The 27,969-nt window shown below is 27.6% G+C and overlaps 1 protein-coding gene and 1 long non-coding RNA gene across 6 annotated transcripts; one reads left to right on the top strand and one right to left on the bottom strand.

Moving 5' to 3' along the window:
* Position 1: 1 nt before the first annotated feature.
* On the bottom strand, positions 2-17,922 carry LOC105142947 (uncharacterized). 5 transcript variants are annotated; one of them, XM_011050868.2, is made up of 14 exons: positions 17,630-17,922; positions 17,499-17,553; positions 17,032-17,190; positions 15,799-15,996; positions 15,346-15,465; positions 14,890-14,946; positions 12,914-13,025; positions 12,067-12,190; positions 11,853-11,988; positions 11,332-11,388; positions 10,426-10,551; positions 9,423-9,676; positions 9,149-9,336; positions 2-9,071 (listed from the first exon to the last, which is right to left on the bottom strand). In XM_011050868.2, the coding sequence occupies exons 2-14, from the start codon at positions 17,512-17,514 to the stop codon at positions 8,771-8,773; spliced, it is 1,848 nt and encodes a 615-aa protein (XP_011049170.1). In that variant the 5' UTR covers positions 17,515-17,553; positions 17,630-17,922; the 3' UTR covers positions 2-8,770. The 5 variants fall into 5 exon arrangements, with proteins under 5 accessions (XP_011049170.1, XP_011049168.1, XP_011049172.1 ...); XM_011050866.2 differs by having other exon boundaries at positions 17,499-17,574; positions 17,812-17,912; XM_011050870.2 differs by lacking the exon at positions 11,332-11,388 and having other exon boundaries at positions 17,499-17,921.
* A 2,042-nt stretch (positions 17,923-19,964) lies between these two features.
* LOC147908727 (uncharacterized) lies at positions 19,965-22,766 on the top strand. Its single transcript, XR_015546002.1, has 2 exons — positions 19,965-21,195; positions 21,755-22,766. It is a non-coding gene; the product is annotated as an uncharacterized LOC147908727 (long non-coding RNA).
* Positions 22,767-27,969: the final 5,203 nt, after the last annotated feature.

Below are 27,969 nucleotides of genomic sequence, written 5' to 3'. Positions count from 1 at the left end.
GTTTAACGATTGATCACGTATATTTGATAAAATAATACACTCGTATAACTTATCTTAAAACATTTTCTCATAAAGAAACAAAGAAATAAAGAAATTATAATAAATAAAATTAATAAATACTGAACATATTTGCGATATGCTGAAACGTATTACAAACTATAATTTAAGATACTTTCCGATCACACATGCTCCATTAATTGAATTCACATATAGTGATTGCAAAAAGTATTCGTACAAGTAAAATTTTTATAAAAAAAGCCTTATTTGTAAAAAATTAATATAATAATGTAGAGGGAGTTTTAAATAAACGATTAATTTCTGAAAAAGCTCATATACATATGCAAAAAAATAGATTCAACATGGACTCAGGTACAAATGAATTATATCACGCTTACGCATCGATGTTAATTAATTTGACATAATTGCTAATATGTTTGTTACCATAATTTATTTGATGTTCTAATTCTTTTTTACACTTTCCATTTTGATATATTTTATATTTATGATATATTGTTTTTCCATTGACTTTTGTCAATTTTAAATTGCTCGTTAGACATACTCACTGCGGACTGTATAGTTAGTTTAAATAGTTTTCTCTTAATATGTCAGAAAAATTTAATCGTATATTAAAAATTATCACTCTGTAAATTTCGATATTCCAAAACTTCATAATATGTTTGGCGTCAATCGAAATGAGTTTGTTTTTCACTCTATAGAATTTAAGATTTTTAAATTATGTTTTTGAATTAGAATCCATTTCAGTTTTAGTAAACCTATGAGTGATTTAATGATGGATTGCTTAACCAATATTGATTAAAAATGTTTGATTGTGATGAAGACTCCTAAGAAAGTTGAAACGTTCAAGAATTCTGAATAAAAAAGATATATATCAAAAAATAAAGTGAATTTTTTAATTTAACAATTTGCGCACCCACACTGATTCTCATTAACCTTGAATATCTTTGTTATTATTATTATTATTATTATTATTATTATTATTATTATTAAATAAACGAACTTCGCGTGAATTTATAATCTTAAAAACTAAATTTTTCGACTGTACGAATACTTTTTATGCATTCAAATAGTATCATTTTTAATTTTTACCTATTTTTAGAGTAATATACTTAATTATTAATTATCTTTTTGGTATACATATATATATAATTTTGAGAAATATATTAAAGTTCATATTAAAGTCTATCTTATTATTTATAAATAAATTGTATATGTATAATTGTAATAATTATCAGCAAGAAATGACTGTCAATTAGATCGTCGAATTGATGTCGAATCGGTGTTAATATCATCGTATCGATATCAATTCGACGAGTCATTTCGCAGGACATTTTAAAAATAAACTTGACTTTTTAAAAATAAAGTTTCTTTAAAACAAATTTTCCCTGTATGAATACTTTGCATTCACTGTACATACATCTAATTTCTTATATTAATAACGCATTATACATTTGTCTTCATATGTGCGCAATATGTAAATTGCAATGCACAAGTTTCAGTAACAGAATCGATAGTTGACGAGTCGATTCTCTGCCCTACAGTCACATCCATTTTACATGAAAGAATTATCAGAAAGAATTATCACAGCTTCTTTTCTGCTGTGAAGCAGATTAAATATAGCACCTTATTCTACTTCTTGGACATGCATATGCACCGTGCAGCTACCGTGAGACATTTATCATTCGAGGATCTTTGAATCATTGTCACTCATAAATGAAAAATGCGAAAGGATTTAAATGGTCGAAATGTTTATTTTCACAAACTACTGTAGAGACAAAGAGATAAACGTTTTTTTTGCACGTTAAAATAATAATAACGTCAATAATAACGTTATTATGCGTTGAAATTAGATAATATGACAAGATTTTTTTTTCATTACAATGGACACTTCTCAAGTATGTATCAGTTATTATCTACGTTCAGCTTAATCGAGATTTAATTCTTAGATTTTGATAATACTATTTAACAAAAAATAAATCTTTTAAAATATATCTTTTCTCGAGATAACAAAAGTAATTCTGTTTCTTGAATTTTTTGGGTGCTAAATACGATCTTGTTTATCAAATTGCTCTATTACTCCACAATTTTAAAAAAGAACCCAATACTAATTGTATAAAAAATTGGGTCAATGATTAGCCAATGTAAATCTCCCACAACTCGCAGTCTCGCATAAAGTAGCCACGGTAGTGTCGTTGCGTATAGCTTAACGAAATGTGAAATACTTCTGGATACTTGTAGAAAGAGGAAGTAAGGACACAAAATTGCTTGTATTGCCAGTCCATATTTCTATGTTTAAAATGTCTTTTTTTTTTATTTAAATTTCGTTCATTTTTAAATGAAGTTACAGCCGTTTCAATTTTGATGTTTATAGGACTTCGAATATTTGTTCCAACCCAATATTATTTAAACGTAAGAATTTTTCAGCTGAATATTAATTTTGATTGATAAATTTAGAATGATAAAATCAATATAAAAATCGTAACTTTCATATGATATCCAATAATCACAAAAATGTTTTTAACCAACACCGCAAATTCCTTTTAAAAAATAAAAGTCCTAACAACATATTTAAATTTATATTGAATAAAATTTCTCTAACACATCGTTATGTACCAAAATATATTAAAATAGCCTTTTTTGTAATTTTAAATGTAAATTTCTCAAAATTGTAACATGATAGAATAATTTGCTAAACGGTATTCATCATCCAAAAATCTATGACAAACAACTATCGTCTTATGCATTTTTTTATTGAACTTTTGCTTTATCCGGAAGACTGATTTACGCACGGACATATGCAAATCACATATTCTCTTCCGGCCATAGCAATTCGACATTCGAATATTTTTAGATAATAAATAATTTGATATCTACAGAAGTATACCACTAACAAGGGGAATCCCAGAAGTATACATTGTTTTTGATGCCAATTTTCTTTATTCTTGAGATAAAAAAATATACGTGTTGCGGCGTTTATCAACATGCGGTTTTCTTTTCAAGTTATAAATTTTTGAAAATCCGAAAAATTCAGATCGCGCTTGTTCCTCAAGGAAACATTTGGTAAATTTTTTTTTGCAATAAATAAAACGTTTCGATACTCCATTGTCTCGAAACATACATATATATCGTTAATATAACTTTTGTATGCAAAACTAATTTTTTAATCTTTAGACCGCCAGGATTTTAAAATCCAAAATCATGGATAGTTCCTTCATAAAATCCTATAATAATCCAATATATGTCTACTATACATTATTCGATGTGTACAAGTTATCACATGATGTCTAGAGGTTAACCATAGAAACTCTTTAATATTATTGTAGGAAATATTATAATATTTATGATATCAATATTATAATTGTTTGAAAGAAGTAACAAACATAATAGAACGCATATTTGAAAAAAAAATAAAAATTGCTGAACTTCGAATGAGAACTCAATTCGACAGAGTGATTTCAATTTTTTAAATTTAAAAGAAATTTATAATTTGAAAACAAAGTTGCATGTTGATAAATGTCATAACACGCATGTTGGAAAAAGACAGGTGAAACAATGCGCATAATGTAATTCAGAACAATCAGCTGGCAATCAAATTTTGATCCTAAATTTTGGTTTAATTGCACATCCCTCAAGTTGTCTCACTTGTCTTCTTCCACCATGACGACATGTATATATTTTTTGGCCTCGAGAATCGCCAAAAAAATTTGCATCGAAAAACTTGAACACCTCTGGGATTCCTCTTCTAAGTAATATACATATTTTGGTAATATATCTATAAATATTAGTACAATATTTTTCATATTTTCCAATCATAAAAATATATGAAGAATTCTAAAAATTAATAGAACATTGATTTGTCTTGAAAAAAGAAAAAAGAAAAAAAAGGAAAAAAAAAAAGAAAAAAAAAGAAATTTGCCAAGGCATCAACGTTTCAATGTTCTATACACATTTTTAATATTGCTAGTTCTCCCTATATTATATTTTAAAAGTTTTACATATTTAAAAACCGCATTGGAGATACTTAAATCTTAAGATAATAATCATATAAATAATCTGAAAAATCTTTAAATAATAATTTACGCTATTCATCAAGTACACATTTGAATTGACATTGACATAGAAATAACTTCTCCTTATAAAATACGAACTAAATAATCACGTGAAATAACTTACATGTTATATTAGTATCTATGATATATCATAATCTAATAAGTAGCAAATATAAATACAAGGAAACTGAGATGCGACTAGTATCAAAAACGCATAATAACGTAAATGCGCAATTGGAAGCTCCTAAATTTCGATTATGAAAATTTCATAATGTATAACTAATATTAGACCTAAAATAGAAATCTGTCGTCACATCAATTTAAACTTTTATTATGCATATAAATCCACACGCGCCCATTTCAATTTAAATTATTATGTAGTGTATTATTTTACACAGCGTGTTCCAGATCTACGGGATCACCTCTCGTGAGCAAGAGCAGATCAAATTAAGTCGAAAAGTCTTCTACCATTTTGCAATTTTTGGAATAATTAACAAGATATTAATTTCTAAAGATCGTTAAATAGCACGATTTATCATCAAATATAAGCGCATGGCGAGTAGGAATGTAAATCGCCGTAGATTGCTAGGCGTATGGGGAATTGTTTATAACGGCATTAGTAATACACGAGCGGTGAAAGAAAACACTTTCTCAGTCTCCGCACTGGGCAGACATATCGTACCATGTGCTTGCGTTTGACGATAAGCCGAGCGGATACGCATTTATTTGGCGATCTTTATAAATTAATATTTCACATAACTATTGCGAAAATTACAAAATGATAGAGGATTTTTCAATTTAGTTTAGTCTGCTTTATCTGCTTATGAGAAGTGATTCCAGTATGGTATCTGAGACACCATATAGAGTAAGTTTGAAGACAAAATTCATCACGTTTTTTTTTTCGAAAACGGTTAAAGATACGGAAAACATATCTTATTAAAATTATAAAACAAGTAGTGGGACATATTTTGATGATCAGTTGAAGCTGGATCTTTAATGCTTAAATAATTTCATGTGAATTTACATATACTTTATATGTATATGCAAAATTACTATATTTGTAGTCATTTGAACTATGCGCCGAATTAATCTTTGTTGAACTAAACTATTGTAGTAATATCACAATTAAATTTTGCTCAATATCTATTTTATAATTCAAAATATTTGTATTTTACTTTTACACTCAGATTAAATCAGTGTACAACAGCTTTAATATGCACTAGTGCACCCAATCAAATTCGCTATTAGTTTATATCTCAAAAATAATTTAATTTTCGAAAAAAACTCTAGTATAAAGATATTCAATTTGAGTACATCAATAGAATAACTAAAAAATAGTCTCCATTAAAACGATATTTTGTAAAAGAATCAAGAACACTTAAGGAGGTTTATTCTCGTGCTACTGTCAATAGACAGTTTATTCATAATAATATATAAAATAATGAAATAAAAAAGTTACTAACAATATCTTATGCTATTATACATAATTATTGTTAGTTTTATATGTTATTAAATATTTTCAAAATGACAAAATAAAAGTTGTCAGATGCTTATTTGATGTATGTACGTATCGTCCATTTGACATATATTTTAGCTTTTTTCATTGAAGAATATAAATTTCTTGTAAACTGTACAATAGTCTTGTGACTGTACGGTCAGTTTAAATGAAACTTTACGAGAACAAACTTAAGTGTTTATTTTACAATAACGATTTTTAAATTGCTGTCTTATACGCAAATGTCTCAATTTAAAAGAGAACTACAGAATAAAGTTAACTTCAATTTATAATGTAAAATTCTATAAATTTATAATTAAATATCACTAAAATAGTACAGTGAAAGTCAATGAAATATTTTCTAAATATTATTGATATTATTAACTTTTGTATTACATGTATATATTATAGATTTGTCTTATATTTTATCAAACGCGAGAACCTCCTTAAGATTACTCAAAATATCAAAGTATATTCTTTTATATCACAATTTTAATATTCAAAATAAATATCTTTTCCTTTTTTCTACTTTTGGGGGAAAAAAAATGTGATAAACATTTTATCAGGCTCACTGCATGTAAGTGCGCTCGCGCGCGCAAGTATACAGTAAACAGCAAAAATTCCGGAAGAGGTCTGTCTTAGAAAATATTGATTAATGGAAAAATATTTTGAACAAACATTAAAAAATCTATTAACAGCTGATATTTATGTGAGCTTTATGTAATTTTGAAAAACGTAGTCAAGATCAATAAAAAATTTTTAATAAAAACTTAAGCATAAAAACATAAAATCGACCGGTAAATTATATTATCGTTCATACTTTAATTGTGAAAAAGAATTTTTAAATTAAAAACAATTAGAAAAATACTTATTTGAAAAATAATCAGTAAAACACACAGATAACTTTAGGATCCCCTTAACCAATGTTTTTTCTGAGATAATAAGCCATTTTCGAAACTTTTGCTGCTCACTATTTAATCATTCTTTATGTTTGATAGAATTTTAAATATGTGCTACTACGCAACAAGTGACTTTTATCGTTTGTATTGATTTTAGGTCTTTCTATCATTCAATGTTGATTAATGTCTCTGCTAAACACGTATAAATAATTGTTTAAAACAGATTTTATACAATTATCAATAGAATTTCTTCAAATTCGCGTGTGCAGCATATAGGCTATAGACGAAATATTAAACTATTGCACAAAAAAAAGATAGTACAAAAATAAATAAATAAAATATTAATATATTGTAAAATAAATAAATATTAATATTTTTCTTATGTACCTTTTAAGATATAGCAAGAATCAATCGTTTTTTTTGTAGTTTTTATGTTATTTTGGATTTCTGCTAAAATTTCAAATCTTTTTCATTGTTAATATGTGTAGATATATATATATATATATACAGCGTGTCCATTTAAATAATCAAACTTCAGAAACGTGTAGGGGATCGATAAACTAAGAAAAAAAAAAGAGTTCTTTTGAAATATGCTCGTTTTTGCTTTGTGTTGAAGAAAATTGCAAAAAAAAGATAAAATATTATTTTCATTTTTGTACTTATTTATTATTTATTCACACTTTTTCACTTTTTTTTTATTTATTTACTTGCTTAATGCAGATATTGTTCAAAATGTTGGCCTCTTGCAGCAATGCATGCATTGCATTTTGTACAGCTCGTGTCGCATTGAGCTGATCAACGTAATGACTCGCCGATCCGAATAATATAAATTACGTTTTGTCTTTTTTTTGACAAATTTCTCCAAAATGAAGTAAAAGCGATCATATCTCTAAAGAACATTTTTTTTAGTTTATATCGATTCCCTGCACGTTTCCGAAGTTTGGCCATTTAGGTACACCCTGTATATGTATATATATCTTTTTTTATCTTTTAGGCCCATATTGAAATTTAACATTAAGTTTTTTTGTGCACTACCCTGTAAATGTAGACTTATCGAAAGAATTGGTACCCCGATGAAATATTTAAAGGTACAGAAAATTTATCTTGAAAATTTTTTGCAAAGACAGTGTCTGAATTTTTTAAAAGGGCAGTGAATTTAACAAGTATGAACACGTTGGCACATTGTAATAGAAACTTTTGTTACGCGTTTCGTCCATGTAATCTAGGACTTCAGAAAAATGCATTTTGATCCTCGTAGATATAGTGTGTGAATATAGAATGCATACATATCTTGAAAACGTTAATATATACTCTGGCAAACATTTAATAATTACTTCAGCAATATATTGTAACGACAATTTCATTTCGATTTGATAAATACTGTTAAATTTACTTTCAGTTCCATTTGCGTCTATTATACCTATCACTACAACAGTTTATAACTTGCCTAACTCGTATTTCGTTTGGACCTAATGCTATGGGCGAGTTCAAGATGGCAGAGGCTAGGCATGTTTATCGAGTGAATGAGTTTGATTGATTTTTACTTGTGAATCAAACCAATCATGTTTAATTGCTCGGCAAGCAGATCTAGTCGCCGACTTGAACTCACCCAATATCTAATCATCCTAATCATAGCAAGTACAATGCAACAGTAGTTAAATTAGACAGAGTCATATTAAATTCATTACCTATCCAGAGAATGATCCTTTAAAGCGTTATTAGTCTTTGTTGCCTCTGATTGGTGTTCAAAGTCGAACATATATGTGTTTGCAACACACTCCTTTAATATACATTCAAGACGAATGTAAGTTTATTTTCGCAAAAAAAATTATCTCGTTGCAAAATTTCCAATTATTATGCGATAATTATAGGAAATAATAATGGCACTATTTTTTTCAAGCCTTAACGCGTCAAAAATTCAAGAAATAACAACGCAATCAAATATTTTTCTTGCTATTTTCTCGAAAGTATTTTACCTCAATGTTAATAATGTAATATCGAGTAAAAACATCTTTACAATAAATATTATCAAATAAGCGTTTGTAAAAATGGCACTAACAAAGTTATAAAAGATTCAATATACTGCATTAATAATCTATAAAAGTTGTGCAATCACTTGTAAATATTTTTAAGTATTAATTTAATAAGGAACTTTATCGAATAAGCCAGTTACTTAATTATTTTTGTGCACTTCATGTAATATGTGCTATTTTGATTTTAGATTTCATTCTTTGCCCTACGAAAAATTATGCGCGTTGCATTGTTATACTATGTAAAATAAAGTTAGAAAAACTAGATGAGAAGTGATATTAGTCATTAATTGGTGGATCCATAGCACAGATAATAGCTTTCATTACGCTAGCTGCCGCTAATGCCGCGTACGGTTGCCATTCTTTGATTCGAGTGCCGTCTTTGTAATCAGCAATTCCGCGGATTACAATGAAATTCTCGCGACAATTACCTAAGATACTCTCTACGACAGCATCCATCTCTGCATCAAATGCGAGCGCACCGAATCGGCTCGCAAACTTTTGCCTAAGTTGATCGTCTCGTGCGACTTGTCGGCCAGAAGCTACTGGTGCCAAATGAATTCGGGAACATCTATCAGTTCTGCAATAATGAAAAAGATAGTATATATTTATATAATAAAAATATACAGTGTATGCGATGAAATGTTGAATTTTTACCTTTTATTTATGGAATCTTGAGGAGCGATTGGATGAGATACTTCAATGACATCCCTTTCTCCAATAGCCATATATAGTTTATCAGATTCTGGTGGTGGCGCGTTAAAATCATGTTCTGATTGATTGACCAAATTCTGCAAACCTTCCTTCATGTACATTTGCCATGGCGGAAACGTCTCATTTTCAGCCTACAGAAAAAGATGCATACTTTAGACAAGCATGTAACATGGATTCACACAAATATACAAATATATTAATATTGATTTGAAATCACCTGTTTCTTCAGAGTTGCCGCGATTTCTTGAAGACCAAGATTTGGCGGGCAATATTCCTTGGTTTCAAAATGATAGTTCTCGTTTTCATTCATCTTAGCACTTTCGCAATAAACGTACGCGTATTTCTTATTGAGCGGCATTGGATGCGATATTACCACATCGCCTAATCGCACGTGTTTATTGTAATCTGTATAATGAGGAACACCACCACCAACTCCGACAAGAAAAACAAAATCCACTTTTTGAAATGTACCTATGAATATATTCAAAGACTAAACATTGTAACAATATGTAATAAAAATAAAAAGATATACATATACAGTCCCTGGCCATGTCATTAGATGCACAGATTTTTCAATAGATTTTTTTTATTATATGTGAAAATGATGATTATTCTTATGTTTACATATCTAAAGAAGAGGTTTTTTTTCATTATATTTTTAATTAATAAAAACATAACTTTGATAGCATTCATCAAATATTTATTTATTTTTGTAAAATAAAAAGATGTTTTTTAAATATTTTGTTAAGCCATTATTGGCGGCTATTAGAGCTTTAATTCTAATAATGTTAAATAATTTTTAAATTAACGTTCACTGACAAACAGAAAGTATATGCATTCTTTATGGCTTTTATCACGGCTAACAGGTTCTTAGACTTTTTAACACTATAAGCAACAAGAAAATTTAAACAAATGCATTCATTTTATAGACAACTATTTTTTTTATGTTTCGATTATAACAATTTGTCTATTTTCTATAGTAGAGTAATGTACACTTTTGAAACTTAAAGTCAGATAAGTAAGTATAATGTTTAATTTGGTAAGAGAGAAAAGAGTTCTACTACAGTCTAGGAATAAAAAACAAACTTAAAATGATAAACAATCCTAATGATAATATAAATCTGATTAAAAATCAAAAAATTATAAAAAATATGTAATGCATTTAATAATATGGCCACGGACTATGATATAAAATAAAAAATTTAAAGTTAAATGCATACCCAACAATCTAGTAGTGGTATTGCCAGCTGCGGTCATTGCTTCTCTGGTATGTCCCACAGTTGGTAGTTTAGTGCATACAATCCTATGCGCACCGATATTGCCCAAAGTATATACATTTGATTCTCCTATAACAAATGATATATCCATTCATTACTTTTATCTTTATGTATTTTGAAGTTTATATTTTCTTCTATATATTCTTGATTTGTATTATATATGTGCATTGTGCGGCTATCAACAAAGGACGGAACCTGTGTTATATGTGACAATAAAATAGATAGATAATAATCCATTCCATGTAGAAGCATCTCCCAAGTCTAGTAATAATACTAGACATAACAAAGAGAAGCAAATAGTATAACAAAATTTCTTTGAAAATCTTATCTATTAGTATTGTCGAGAAGTTACTGATTGAATACATTTGAATGGAAACAGTTATCAAAAACTAAAATATTTTATTAAAATTTGAAAACAGATAATGTATTCATTAATAAAAAAAAGAGATAAAATCTTTTTCATGAGAAATAAATATAAAAAATAGAATTATTATATTATTACTCATAGAAAAAAAAAAAATAAAATAATTTAGTATTATACAAACCACATAAAATGAATATGATACAAAATATGAATAAGTCTAACAAAATTATATTATAACATATAACAAAAACAAAGCCATACAAAACGTTCACAACACAAAACAAAAACTATTATATAAGAATTTTATACATATATGTATAATACATGAAATCAATGAATTTGTAATGTCAACATAAAAGAATCAATGTGTTTCAAAATGTACATTTGTAGCACCATTTTGCCTTGCATTGTTCTTCGGTTCACAAGCAACTGGCAAGCTATGAAATGACATTAAAATGATAGAGTTATGTTACAAGTTACTTTACCAAAACGGCATATCACCCGCGGAATTCCGTCTATTGCATCTGATGAACTTGCGGTACCTAAAGTTTCATGCATGGTGAAATATATCTCCATTATTGTTTAAACATTTGTCGCTGATTAGCGAGCAATATAAATCGCATATATTTGCATGAGAACGGAAAAAAAGGAATAACTAATGATTATAACTAGAAAAATAACTAACAATATTTTATCTGTACAAATTAATCAAAATATTTTAAAAATAATAATTTTAGTAGACGATTTTATTTTAAAAAAATATAGCTAGGGATAAAAGCAGAGAGTTAACAGAACTATTTTTCTAATATATCAAATGAGTATCTTTTAATATTTAAATTATGATTATTTTCTAATTTAAAAGAAAGAATTTAATAGAGAAATTAATTATTTTTGAAAACATTATCCTGTTATAATTTTATATCGGAAGTATTTTATTTTATTGTTCTTGGAGATATATAAAGTATATCTTAAACAATAGTAAATAGTAAATAGAAAAAAGCCTTACCAACAGTCGTGTAGCGAACAAAGGTTTCCTTATTCTCAATCAATGAATCCACAGCAAGTTTTTCACAATATTGAGCTGTAATGATAGCAATAGTGGGTTGCTTCGCGCTTGCCATCGTTGGCATCGACTTTACTACCTAAAAATATATTTTATAGCATTACGTTATATGTTAATAAAAATTAATTGAAAAATTTATATTTAAATAACAAATTACTTGGACTTGAGTATCCTCATGGACAACACGTGTGAAAGCCCCATGATCTATTGCTTTAACAAGCCCTTTCTCTTGAAGCTCTTTTAATTTAGCCTCCACAGCTGATAGCTCCCATCCATGTTCCCTAAAAATAAAATTAAAATTTAATAAAATTAAAATTTAATTAGGGATGATCGAGTTTCATTAAAGAATCTATTTCTAAATCGCTTTTGAATAAGATTGATTAAGGTGATTCTTTAATAAAGTGCCGAAAATTTGAGACTTCGCTAAGACCTACTCAAAATCACAAATATCTGCATAATTTGGATAAAATATTAAAACTATGTGCATATCTTAATGAAATAATATAAAATAGTATGTTTCATTATATTAGGTATTGGAATTAATTCGTAGCGTTTTACAAGTGATGGGAAGTACTTTCATTAATGTATTTTTTAATGCTCATGTGAAATAAATAACATTCTTTCATTAAAAACGCTACGAATTAATTCCAACACCTAATAGTATTTCATTACATTGTGTATCTTAACTTAATCAAATAGTATGAAACATACGATATATATAAATTTGTAAGTTTATGCATGTAAATATCTTCGTCGAAATGACCGTTGATTTATTACTTTGTTGTGACTATTATCTACAATTTTAATTGTTTAAACAGAAACCGATTATTTATTAAACGAATCGATCTGTCTTAAACTCGAACCTTGGTAAATCGATTAAAAGTTCGGACAATTAATTATCTATTTTTAAAGAATCAAATCAAATTCGAACATATCTTAAATTTAATTTTATTCAACATATTATTTTCCCGTATATCTAAATTTTATTTAATATAATTACTTACTTCGCAATGTCAACTACGGTAACAGGATTTGGATAGGCAGACTCAATAAGCTCCAGAACTTTTTCTACTGTTAGCTCAATCACTTGACCCATGACTATTTCATCTGTAGATACTTTTAATAAAAAAAAAAAAGAAATATTTATTTAATTGTGCAATTATGTTAGAGACATTGTAGTTTGTCAAACTTTTAAGCCGCCTAACTTTAAAATGACAATTAATAGCATTAAAACAAGAATACAGCACTCCATAACATATGCAAGTTAAATTTTTTGCCGTGTAGATGAGTGTAGATGAGTCTAAATTCGTGTAGTAGGTATAGTTTTTAATCTATCCAAAGTAGAAGTGTAAAAGTTTCAAAATATAACTGTAATAAGTGCACAGTTTAACTTAAATCTTTGTTTCTATATCTATAGAGTCGAGCTAGAACCGTTAGTGAAAGGTACAGCTTATATGTGGGAGTAGAAACTTGAACACATATACATTATGGCAGCTAATAATCACGAATAGAAGGTTCGTGCTCTACATAGATGCATTTCTTTACAGAATGAAGACTAAAGTGGCAATGTCATTATACTATATAGTATGATAATGATCAGTGAATAACCAATTCGAAAAAGTTACAATTTGAAACAGACAAATAAATTTTTATGATATGTATATGATATGTATATGATAAGATATGTAGCTATAAGTACGTGTGCATATGCTTCTGATGCCATAAATTTTCGTTTTGAAATTAATGCAAACAAAATAGCATTGATAAAATTAAATTTGAATAAATAAATTCATATTCTAAAATAAATTCATATTCTAAATATAATTGATATTTATTGTGTATTTAAATATCGTTGTTCGTGTATGTTGGACGTTAAAATGTTTGTAATATTGTATATAAGTTTTATCTATAATTACATGCTGTGAGGGTAGATATGTATATATTGTACACTATATGTAAAAAATCTAGGTCAAATTAAATGGGCTGTTTTTCACACTCTAATATCTAAAGTATTCTCTAATAATTGCTCGTTCGGTTAAATAGATTGGAAAATTTCCTTTTTCACATAATCAAAGTGCGTAATAACTTTTATAAACCCGTGTAACATGTTTCATTTTAATTTTAACAAAAGGAATAGAAATATATATTTTTTTAAGGGATTATTAAAAAAATACGTTCACTTAGAAAGGAAGGCAATTATCGAAAATGTTATGCAAGTAAACGAAGGGGAGAGAGGGGAAAGGAGTTAAAGAAAACGCAAACGTTCGATTTTGTATCGCTGCTTATTCATTCAAATTACTTGCGCGATTGAATAGATTCTAAAAGTGCGTTCCGTTTTCACGCTCACGCATATAAGCCCATTTCATCTTTATTGTGTATGAAATATCAAAATATTTTTTTATTATTAGTGCTTACGATCTTTCTTTCTTTTATTAAAAAAAGGGGATTTTATCTTATGTTTACTTTGGAGAGGGCAGGGGGGATTATGGTTTTTGTTACAAAGGGAGAAGGAGGAGGGAGGTGAAAAATCCATGATTTTAACGAACGTATTTTTTTAATGATCCTTAAGTTGCTAAATAGGACATCATAATAAATCAATGCATAAATGTTAAATCAATGTTGTTATGGTTACCAGATTATTGTGCTAAGCGACAGAATGTATATACAGGACCCATCTTTTTAATTTTCACATTAAAATATCTCAAAAAATAAAAATCTTTTATATTTTCCGAAATATTTTAATATAAAAATTAAAATGAAACACTGTATATCTACTATCAAAATAAAAAAAAATTTTTTTTTCCTTTAATTTAATGCTATACACAAAAAAATTACAAACGTTTTATCTAGTAATTATTGTGTTACAAGAAAATATATTGTGTGTGTTAGTTTCATTTGGATCATTAGATTGTGTATGAGAAAAGAAAGGAATAAACATCAATGAAATGTGACAAAAGTTAATTTCTTTTCATTCTCGAACCTGATCTCCACATAACTTTCTCAGAGAGAGGAAGTGTGAATAGTAAGTGACCAGTAGCTGTGAATAATAGAAATTAAGTATGACATAGATGTCCAAAACAGTGCTCAATACAGTGTAACTGCGTACAGAGAACATGAGAAAACCCTGACTTAAATTACGTAATGGATATATGAACCATTGAGAGTTTTAGTCAAGTGTGCATTTCCTTTAGAGTTCAGCTACAATGTGCACTTGAAACACGACTACTATCTTTCAATAAATGCTATTAAACTTAATCAGCTTAATTTAATAATCAGCCTCTTCCCTTCATCCATACCATTAGACTTTTTTTGTTTTATCAAGCCAAAGTACATTATAATTTGAGAATAAAGATATATGTAGGATTAAATTTAGTATACTTTATATGCAATTTATTTCTGTACTTAACAAAAAAGAAATATCTATTTAAATACTTACATGGCCTGCTTGGAAGAGTAATGGGCTCTTCCAATTGTCTCAATTCCACCTCTAGTTTTTTAATGCTGGGATATTTATGTTGCATCAATTTAATTATCTTTTTAATAAATCCTACATAATCTGCGAAAAATAACTAATATTGTAAAATGTTACACAGCAAGGAAGAATAAAAATTTATATATAATATAAAAGATTAATCGATACGAGTGATTTCGTAAACATTAAATTTGATATTTTTTTCTTGAATATCAAATAGAATTTCATGTTCTGCTTCTTTAATTATCTATAAATCATCAGTTTAAAACTAAGTTTAATCCTAACGAGTTTATAAGAAAACAAAAAATCTCCACTTAGAGACTTTAGTTACATCAGATACATTTGATCTTGAAAATATAATTTTAAGAATGAGAAGTGCTTGGATTGTCAATTAATGCGTATCACATTACGATTCACCTCTAGGAAACTCCTGCGGCGTCACGAGTTCTCGGAAAAATTCTTGCGCAACGCTTGGCTGTTCCGCCTCGGCGAGCGTGTCGACAAACCAAAATTGGAGAGTTCTCTGTTCTTGTGTATGCTTTCCAGTTTGTGCGCTTACAAGAAACACCCTAAATTGCAGACACAGTTGGGCAGGATGCACCTCGCCATTTGTTACTACAACAATTGGATTTAAATATACAATGTGTTCGCGGATTAGATTTATTTAAATGCCACATTTTTCCTTAATTTTTATACATATTATATACTCTCTGTAATCCCTTACATATTTTTTATATATTTATATATCAACGATATATATATATATATACAGAGTAGAGTAGTCCATATTTTTTAAACTTTTAAATTTATTTCTTCTACATCCCTCAAAATGATTCCCTCTCCCTCCAATTTACAAAAAAATAATTCCTGCCAAATATCAATCAAATAAAAGAAATTGCCAATTAAACATTTGAATATCCTTAAAATATACACTCTATTCACATTGATTTTGAAAATATATTTTCTATAAAAATCGGTCTAAAGAAACTTTTCTTTCTTTTAACATGTGTGTTTTGCTTTTTAGTATCGTTTGAGATCTTATACGCACTTGGACGCACCCTTATATGTCTCATTTAAATAATTAGATTAATTGTTAATAATTAAAAAATAAAAATAAATAGAGTAATTCCGGTACATACTCCGTTGTTGCGTTTAATTGGTAAAATAGACGATTTTAGGATCTTTTTAATAGTTTTTCCATTGGAAAAACTAGTGCAATGCTGATATACACTGAGTGCAATTGAATATAAATCAATTCACATATTTACATATTTTAATTACATATTTTTTGTTGTCAGGATAATCTGATAACTTTTAAAAGAATTAATTAAATTATTTATTAATATTGAAAAAAATGTAAATCGATTTGCATTCAATTGCACCAACATTACATTTTAGTTTCACTAGTGGAAAATCAATATAAAAAATTATTAAATATTAAAAATCTTATAGGCTTGTAAATAGTACTGTCGACATGACATGCTTCACAGTCACTGCTATGCCTTACATTTTACGTGCAATTCTCTATTATTATTTTGTCTATGTATAAAACATTTCAAGCTCAATTATTTTACTTCAGTATTTTACACTTCAAGATATTATTATTAGTATTAAATATAATATCAATCAATTAAAGCAAGTACGTCATACCGGCCACAACCTGTTTATTGATAACAATCCCCTTGTGATCTCCACCAGCGATGTGGACATTGTTCTCATTCCCATTTTCTGCTGGCGGCAGAGCCTGTCTCTCAATTATCAATGTCGTGGAATTTGCTGTCTTGCATTTCGGCGTCATGACGATGTGTTCTGTCCCGAGAAAAGAAGAAAAATCCGAGTCTATAGAAAGTCCCTTATCTTGTCCTTATCGCGCGAGATAAAATCGAGGAACGCGTTGCAATTTCGTTTCAAATTCTTTCCTCACATTTTTCTTTTGTTTTTTTTTTTATACAATAATTTAGTTCAATACGTTCTAAATATCGAACAAATGACACAGTTATTGCGAAACGAAAAAACAATCGATTTCGAAATAAGAATCGTTCCCCGCCCGAATTTTTTTCTCTTCATTTTTCTATCTGAGTATGGACAGCAAGTAGAGGCGGATCTTTATCACTTACCAGTTTTGTCGCCCATCTTCACGATGTTCCGTTCTGCTTGCTATTACTGCTATTCCTTCGCAAAAAGTGACAGAAGCTACAGAAAGGAGTATCGAATTAGAAGATTTAACGAACGCAGATGCGACGCTAACCTCCACCCGAATTCACTCAGATCGACAAACGCACTGCGCAGCGGAGTAGCAAACACTGCCACTAATGCCGCTGACACTGTTACTTGTCAGTTGTGATTACTTCACTGACTCATCGATTCGAAGTCCGAGTCACCAGTATCACTCACAATCAAAGAAGATTAGAGACCCTCTCAGATTCTCACCTCTTTCTGCTCTCACCTCTCTGTGTTCTCTCTCTACTGTTCTCTATGTGATATCTCTCTCTGTCCATAGCAGAGAGAAATCTGAGAGAGGACATGACGACCCAAAACCTGTAACCGCAAAATGCTGCTGCACACTACTGCTCTCTAACAAAGTGGATGTAAACTACATAGCAACGTCCACTTATATAGTTTATTATTACAGAGAGAAATCTGAGAGGAGTCATACCGGCCTTTTTCTTATTACAATCGATATCGACCATCCATCCATTTTCATTTTGGGAACTACATATATTTTCTATTCTATCGATAAAATCGTATCGTCGAAAGTAGATGTGGTTCGTCGCTGTACTAAATAAAGAACAGAAGCGTGCCGACTATAATTACTAGCAATTATAGAGACTTAATAAATTCAATATCTTCTAAACATATATTGTTTATTTAAGGTATAATTATTTAAGGTATAAACTCTCCTTTTATCTAAATTAGATAAAAGGAGAGTTACTTAAAAATTACTTTAATCTTTTATACAAATTTATTTTTGCTAAGATCTTTAAAAAGTATAATTATTTTATAGAATATATAATTATTCAAATCATTTTATTTAACAATGATTTAAAAATAATCATTTTTAAATCATTGTCAAATAAAATGATTTAAAAATAAGCAAAAAAAGATTAATTTTACACAAGAAAAAAATAATATTTACCGCAAGATTGCTCTGCCGGTGTCTGATGCCTCTCCCAGATCTCCATCTCCTCTCAGAATAGAGTTGACATCCTCTCGCACAGGACACTCGCGTAAAACACTCGCGAATAATAAATAGAAACATATAATAATCACAGAAAATGCTAGATATAATACGAAATGTTGTATTTTATGAATATTCGCATAATACGATTACTAGTATGATTAATTATTCATAAAGTACAATATTTCGTATTATATTTGGCATTCTACGCGATAAGATTTCAAAAAGTAATGTAAAAAAGAACCGTACACAACACGATTATCTATTTCTAAGAATCTCAGTAAGGACCGCGCAGTAATTACGCGTAAACGTAAACATGACGCGCCGCTCCGTGCCACCCCGTGTCGTTCCCACCCCAAGGTCGCGCGCCAACCGTCGAAATACTAACGCGATATTACGAAGTAAAATAATATATTCCTTACATTTAATATTCTCCGATTAATGAAACAATTTCTTATATGTATCTTTTCTTATATGTATCATTTCTTATATGTAGTTTTAGCGGCGCGAGTCGTTTAATGTGGCATCATAATTATATCATGATACACCAAGAAACATATTCGATGTTCATTTTATAATTTTAAATATTTCGTATTTTAAATATTTCAATTATAATGTGCTGACAAAAAGCAAGAAGTAAAAAGAGATTTTTACTAGCGTGGTTTTTCTTATAATTGCTCACGTGAAATGCTTTTGACATCCCAATATTATATCTCAATTTTTATTAGCTCTTTTATTTAGCTCTTTTTTGTAATTTACCATTAAGTAAAGATTAACAATATATCATACATCCTTTAAATGAAGATCAATGCAAAAAATTATTTTAAATTATGAAACAATTTCGACTAAATAGAATAATACGTCTAAATAGCATGCACATACATTTAGAGATATGTAATTTAAATATGATTTATCTATTTACTTTTCCGGTATCATAAGAATGCGGAGTAACATGAAAATGACAGAATTACACTATTCAAAGTGATAAAAAGCCACAATTTGAAATATCTAATAATAAGAATCTCATTTTTATACCGTATATGTGAAAACACATGAAATATCTCATAAAATACTCATGAACTGGTGTATGTGCGTAATGAATCTAGAAATAAAACCCGTAAGTAATTATAATAGGATTGTGCCAGAGATGCCACAAAGTAAAACGCGAAATATGCGACAATACCTGTTGTCAAAATCATGTAAAATACGAATAATTGAATGAACCGTAAACATTTTTCGTCCGTTTCCGTTCGAAGTCACCGAGCGAATACCGAAGTGATGACGTAGTCAACCACTACGCCGCGCGGCACGTTCCCCCACCCTATTCGCCGCGTGATCTCTCCCCTTTCTGTTAGAGTGGGGGAGCGTATCGCGCGGCGTAGTGGTTGACTACGTCATCACTTCGGCATTCGCTCGGCGATTTCGAACGGAAACGGACGTGCTTTACGAGTCGCTCGGGGTGTCGCATTAATTAATGAAAATTAGATACCTACGAACGCGAATTACATAAGGTTGCCTAAAGCTAAAGACTGTATTAAGGCTTAATAGATTTTATTGCACGGTTTAATTGATATATTTAAAATTATAAAATGAACATCAAATATGTTTCTTGGTGTATCACGAATATAATTATGATGCCACATTAAATAACTCGCGCCGCTAAAACTGGACATATAAGAAATTGTTTCATTAATCGGAGAACATTAAAAATTAAAATGTAAGGAATATATTATTTTACTTCGTAATAACGCGTTAATATTTCGACGGTTAGCGCGCGACCTTTGGGTGGGGACGGAGCGGCGCGTCACGTTTATGCGTAGTTATTTTCTTATCGCGCAGTTATTCTCTTATCAAGATTCGTACAGGTAGTTGTGTCGCGTACGGTTCCTTTTCACATTACTTTTTGAAATCTTATCGCGAAGAATGCCAAATATAATACGAAACGTTGTACTTTATGAATAATTAATCATACTAATCGTATTATGTGAATATTCATAAAATACAACATTTCGTATTATATCTAGCATTTTCTGCGATTATTATATATATGTTTTAAAAAGAAATGTGAAGAAGAATCAAATATCTAAAAATTTATCTAGAAATATCATTCAGATAGATCCGAAAATTTTTAAATATTTGAGAAAAATCGTTCTTTTCGTGTAAATATCCTCTTGGTACGGAGCCCTCCCACCACATCAAGGTCGTGAGAGGGAAGATAATCTGAAAAATGTAATATATGTAGCTATTATCTATATTACTATGCAATTATTATCGGTTAACTTTTAGAAATGAATATTAAACACACGAATATTAAACAAACAAAAAATTAATTAAATTATTAAGTTATATTAATTAAAAAAAAAGCAGAAATTACGTTATTTGCATGAGAGATATTCATACTAACATTGCTTTTTTATAATTCGTGTGATACTGTTCGTACAGACAAGTAGTCGTGTCGCCTTTTGCATCGGGAGTGCCGTTTAAGTTATCGGACTCAAATTATAGTCTGCGCGCGATTATAATGTATTATTCGCGAGTGTTTTACGCGAGTGTCCTGTGCGAGAGGATGTCAACCTTATTCTGAGAGGAGGAGGAGATCTGGGAAAGATATCAGGCACCGGCGGAGCAACCTTGCGGTAAATATTATTTTTTACTTATGTAATATCTATATCCTTCTTCTTTTAAATTTATTCTTCAGAAGTTTCATTTTGATAATTTAAAAATGATAATTAAAAAAGGATTATTTTAAAATTATTTTGAAACTTTATAAACATGTATTTTTAAGGAAATGTATAATTACCTTTATAAATATAACTGAATGATGAATTTTATATACATATATACATATATATATATATATATATATATATATATATATATATACATATATATATATATTAGGTGTTGGAATTAATTCGTAGCGTTTTACAAGTGATGGGAAGTACTTTCATTAATGTATTTTTTAATGCTCATGTGAAATAAATAACATTCTTTCATTAAAAAACGCTACGAATTAATTCCAACACCTAATATATATATATATATATAAAATTCAATGCTTATAAAAATGATATATTTTGAATATTATATGATTTTATTTTCAAAAGAACTTTGCATTTAGTAAATATTTTTAAAAATATTGGTTGATTTTTTTACTCTATTTTAATTTAGATTTCGTATTTTTTTTTGTTACAGAATCATCGTAGCGACGTTGCTGATATAACTCCGCTGTTGCGCATCGGATTGGTGAGTGATAAATTAATGTTTTTATTGGGGTAACGGACGTGTGGTAATTTCATTAATTACTATATGCCTATGTATCAATTTATTAAATATATATGGATATACTATATGTATAGCATTCCATACATCCGTTGCCTTAAAATGGATAAGTAATAACATATTAGGATAAACTTAATCCTGAATATCTCTTTATTATATGGAATTTATGTGCATGCATTGTTAAATTGATAATGTCACGTTACACTCAGTAAAAAATTTTTCATACATGAATATCTATACATGTATAATCATATATGAAATATGTCCATGCACGTTCATCTCTCTCTCTTTTTGGTAAAATTATTTTTTAGTATGATAGAAATAATAATAGTAATGTGAAAACATTAAAAATAATTAAAAGAGTAATTTTTATACTATTTGTTTTTTAAAAAATCAAGTTTGAAGAAATGTAAAAAATTACTTATATAAAAATTACGTATAATTATATATAAAATTATGCATAATTGTGTTTGAACAATTTTTTTACATTTTTCCAAATTTTTTTTTCATTAAACGAACAATATGCGAAAATTAATCCTTTAATTATTTTTAATGTTTTCACAGTACTATTATTATTTCTGTTACACTAAAAAATAATTTTACAAAAGAAAAAGAGATGATATGAATATGTATGGACGTATTTCGTATACGATTATACATGTTTATGAATATTTATGAATATTTATACATATTTATACATATTCATGCATGAAAAATTTTTTATCGGGCCACTTTAAATTATTTTTAATTATTATTAAATTTAGCTCAAATTTTGTGTACTAATTGTAAATTCATACGTGTTAATGTGAACGCTTTGTTATTAAGTAATTTAATTACAAAAGTATAATAAAAAATAGGTTCTTTCGATGATCGTTTTTTATATTAAAATAATACGTCTTGGAAGTTAAAACGAAAAAGGATAAAATATTTGTATTTTTGAAATATATGAAATACAGGAAATTAAAAAATATAAAAAATATAAAATATATAAAATAATAGAGTACATGAAATTATTTTCTATACCGTTATAGAAAAGTGTTTATTACAGTTTAATAAAATTGTTTTCTTATTTTTCCTATCTATCCTATCCTCAAATATTCATTCAGGATTAAGTTTTATGTAAGTTGGTGCAGAAAAACAATATCTATATGTGTATATATATATATATATATATATATATATATATATCTATATACACACACACATATATCTAATATGAACTGTTTTCTAAAAAATTTCTTTTTTTCACACTTATTTGTATACGTCTTATTAATGAAATGATAACAAAAATTGTAATGTAGAGCATATAATTTATTAATCTCGCTTTTCTGTAAAAGACATTTTACATTTATTAATTATTATTATTTATATCTCATTGCACTTACTTCAGCCTAATCTTTTATAACTTATCCATATGTAATAACTGGATTTTATATCAGTTGAAGTAGTAATATGATGTAAGATCCAATATACATTTTATCAAAAAATGTAAGAATTTATTATCTTATAACTATTTTAAAATTGCGTTCAGAGTTTTACACATTTTACTTAAAATACTTAATTTTGAAATAATAAATTATTCAAAAAATGATTTTAATCTAAAATAATATATAAAATATGTAATATACAAAATATGATATATTTATTGAAGTAAGGAAAAATTATCCTTTTCGGATCTTACATCATTCATCTGAATTTCTCATCTTTGCATATTTTGAGATGAGATTCAGCAACGAATCGTTCGAATCGTTAAAATACGTACATAGGCCTTGAATTTTATCGGATGATAATCGATTTAGTAATTTTCAATCATTTACTTTTAAATAAATCTTTTTGATTACACTATAAAATTTACATTAAGCAATTTATTAAGTTTCGTAATATTCAAGATTCTCGAAATAAAAACGTTATTGAACATGAAGATTTTTTAAATTTAGATTTATATATTTAGTCGAACATTTATATTTTTGAATAAACGCGAATAGAAAATAAACGCGAAATTTATTTGTATATTAATAGAATTGTTACTATTATTATTAATGATAATGGTTTATATTAATTTAGTCTATTTTATTAATTATGATGGCCTCTTCGCGACGCGTTCGTGTTCCGCGCATCATACAAAAGCGTAAAGTCTTACGCTTATTGCCGACGATATTAGTCGGCAGCAGTCGGCAGCGAAAAGGAGTATTTCTCCTTGCTGTCGATTTTTGGCTTATGAAGCCAGAATTGGCCAGGAGCAACGAAAGGTGAGTTCAATCTGGCCAGAAGAAAGAAGAAAATCTCTACGAGTAGAATATCTAAAATCGAAGCATAAGACAACTTTAAGATATCTTTCAGAATTCTTTATGAAATATCTTAAAGATGTTTCTTAAAGAATTTTTAAAGATATCTTAAAGTTGTCTTATACGTCAATTTTAGACATTCTGCTCATTGAGATGTAGGTTGATGTGTGGCACCAATATAAGTTTGTAAAAGGTAAACTGAATATTCGGGAGGGTAATTTGCTCGCAAATTGCGAGTTCTTATATTTTTTGAGAGTTATTTAAAATACAAAAAAAAACCAACAAACAACAAGAGATGAGAGAGCAAGTGTTTGGCAGATTAAAAAAATCTACAAAACTTGCACTTAATTATCCGCGCTGATTTTTATTAGCCCTGTTATTTATTAATTTTTTTGTATTTTAAAGATTGAAAGAGCTTGTTTAATTATATTATTATATTGCTTATTGCTTATCTATTATTGGTATGATCGCGATTAAGTTATCCCAGTGATAATCCTAAGTTTATTATACGCCATAGGATATATATGATTAGACATTAGCTGCGTTTAGCAGAGAAAGCAGCTTTGCAACTGTTGTAAAATTCTTTTATGTAATTGCTTTATACATTTAAATCCATAAGGAATCAAAAGCAAGAACCAATCGTATTAAAAAATTTTATAACAATTGAAAATCTACTTTCTTTGAACGCAGCCATTAATGTATATTATATATTCGCGGTATTATTGCACATTTATGAAGTAATGTAGGTAGGATGGAGATAGGTATCTGCGAGTAAGCACGAATAAATGAAAATATGGATAGGTAGGACAATAAGTACGACGGTAGGTAGGGACTATATAGGTAGGATGATAAGTAGATAGATAGGACTAAACACATCATATGTATACACTTGATAATTGGAAATGAGGGATTAAAAATTGAATAAAATTTTAAATTAATTTTAAGTTTTATTTAATTATCAATATCCCGTTCCAATTATTGAATATAAAAGTAAACTAAATTAATTTCAAATTTTATTAAATTTTCAGCTACCCTGAAATTAAATTTTTTTGTAAAATTCTATACATGTATAAATTATGCAACGCGTTAATACTATAATTAACTTTATTGTAAATAAATGTATGTATAATAATATTAGGTATGTAATATAAAATTTATAAACTATGTCTAGATAAATGCTATAATCTTACTTTTGTAATTTGTACAACGATTCCTGGGAAAAAAATGTTATATGTTTGGACATATTTTATATATAATGATATATAATTGTATATAAATTATCTCAATTTTTTATATGATTATGTGTAATTTTATATAACTATATATAATTATAAATATAAAACATTTTTTTCCGGGTTACTAATTAATTATACATTTACTGGAATATATAATATATATATCCATATTGAATATCTATTCAATACAAATAGCATTTATCTTGTCGTAGTAAACAAAATTGTTGTGTAATTGATGTAAATTATACGAAATCGACGAAATATATAATAACAACAATTGTTTATTGATTTAATAAGTTTGAAATATTTAAATTTAAAACTTTTTATTTAAACTTTTATTTTGTATACCAATAAGTCATTAATTTTAAGTAATTTCTTATTAAAAATTTGATGTTTAGAATAATTATTTTTTTTTCGTATTTAGTACAAATTTATTAAATAAGTCATAAAAGATTGGAGCTTTGATTGAGACAATGATTAAATATTAACTCTTACTTGCTTTTCGACATTTACATTTTTAACATTATAAAATTACAAGTATATTTTATTGAATAATTTATTATATACAAAGACCTCATATCAATATCTCTCGCGTCAGATGGATGCCAGTGATTACATAATTTATACTGATGGAAAGTCGAAATTATTTTCATCATAGAAAATTATTTCTCGTCGCTTTTCGTGAAGTTCATTCGCGAAATCTAGTTTAGTGTCTCTTCGGAGATTCTTATGCAGGAATTATCCCGGGTTTTCTCGTCTGCAGTTACTGGCAGTAATAATTTTGTTAATGAGTCAATGATAGTTGCTATATACAATATTTTAAAGTCAAATTGTAACATTAATTCAGTGGTATATTTTAGCATATAATTTTCGCTTTCTTTGTTTTTTTAAATGTTCTCTCACTAGTAATAATAATGTTAGCAATGGTACACTATCTTAATAACAATAGAAATTTATAGTGTTATATAATTGATATGGATATATAATTATTATTTGTTTAAATTCAAATTATTAAGTAAACAAATTTAAGTTTTATACAAATAATTTGCTTATAATTTTTCAATGATTCTAATCTCTAACAAAAATATGGTTACGAATGTGTATGTTACTTTTCTAACTGTTATTTTACTATTATTTTTAGGTATTGGACATCCCACCAGTTACTTGTTACGAATGTATATTTACTTTTCTAACTATTATTTTACTATTATTTTTAGGTATTGGACATCCCACCATTGCAAAATATTTTTAATTATTAATTTATATGTATATACATTTTTTTATGATAAAATACATGCAAATATTATGAGGTTACGAATGATTGAATGAATATTGATTTTTGTCGGTATTTATGTAAATAATTTTTTCAAAATTCTTTATAGTTAACAATGTATCGTGATTAGTTGAATTTGAGTTGAATTTTAAATGTGTAGATACAAAAAATTCAAGATAAGTCGAATGGGTACCCTCATATTAGCGGGATATTAATAATTGTAATTTTTGAAAAATAAAAAATTGTTAAATTTTATATAATAAATTTTTCAGTATAAATGTTTTAAAATCCTGTTATTATAGGGTTCGGCTCATCTCGAACAGTTGGTACCCGAAAATTTTTGTATCCATACATATAAAAAATTACAATAACGCATGTATTTTATTATTATTAAATATATTCCTTCGTAACCACTATTGCATAAGGAAATCATTCTATCCGTTTATTTTTAAGAGATAATTTTTAGTGTGGCAGAACATATTTTCTTGCGAATTTTAATATTATATTAAAGATATGATAAAAATGGTAATTGTAATTGACATGCTACCAAAATTATTACTATCACTAAATAGTCTGAAAGATTCGGGATTCACCGCAGTCTTGTAACAAGATCACTGATATTTGATTGCTTAACTTTTCTTTGTAAATGGATCTCTCTCTAAAATTTATGAAGAATCAGAATACATTAAGTTCGCTTTCCACTATGAAGATTGTTCTTCTTTCTATCGGATACTAATCAGTGTACCACGAAACGAAAGGATTTTGATATGATGAAATTATTGAGATAGTTATTTTGAATGCGATGATAGTGCTGTTATAAATATATTAATGACTTTTTTCACGATATTATTAAGTTTTATATTTGCAAATTATTAATAAATACATAATTAATAGTAAATAATTAATAATTAATAAATCTAATTGTTAGTATTTCTTCTGCGTTTATCAATATTTCATTAAACATTGGTTTAGAAAAATTTGTGTTATCGTATGTATTTTCGACGTTTTCGTATAATCCCGCATTACAAAACTTTGTTAATTATGCTCCTATGTTATCATTTTTATTATATTTTGAACAGCACTGATAATGTATATTGTATTGTAAATCATTATTATAATTGTAATATCGAATTGTATAAAGGAAATATAATAAAGAATAAATACAATAAAGAATAATATTTAAAAAGTTATTGCAATTTCATTAGCGAAATACAATAAAATAATTAGACATAAAAATAAAAAATAAATCAAAAACATACTTACTTACAAAAACCGGCTACTAAATTTATTAGTAACTTGTTTGTTTTATGGGTGAGTATACTTACAAAGAAAAGA

Source organism: Acromyrmex echinatior, chromosome 8 (genome assembly GCF_024713525.1).
Source record: "Acromyrmex echinatior isolate Ae372 chromosome 8, ASM2471352v2, whole genome shotgun sequence".
NCBI lineage: Eukaryota > Metazoa > Arthropoda > Insecta > Hymenoptera > Formicidae > Acromyrmex > Acromyrmex echinatior.
This window is presented reverse-complemented; position numbering and strand designations above follow the sequence as displayed.

What these genes read in the sequence shown, in the direction of transcription:
- LOC105142947 (XM_011050868.2), bottom strand. An exon ending in GAAAGTTATGTGGAGATCAG is followed by an intron (nt 13,026 to 14,889) that starts GTTCGAGAATGA and finishes TTTTATTAAAAG; the next exon opens with TATCTACAGATGAAATAGTC. An exon ending in ACCGTAGTTGACATTGCGAA is followed by an intron (nt 12,191 to 12,913) that starts GTAAGTAATTAT and finishes TTTTATTTTTAG; the next exon opens with GGAACATGGATGGGAGCTAT.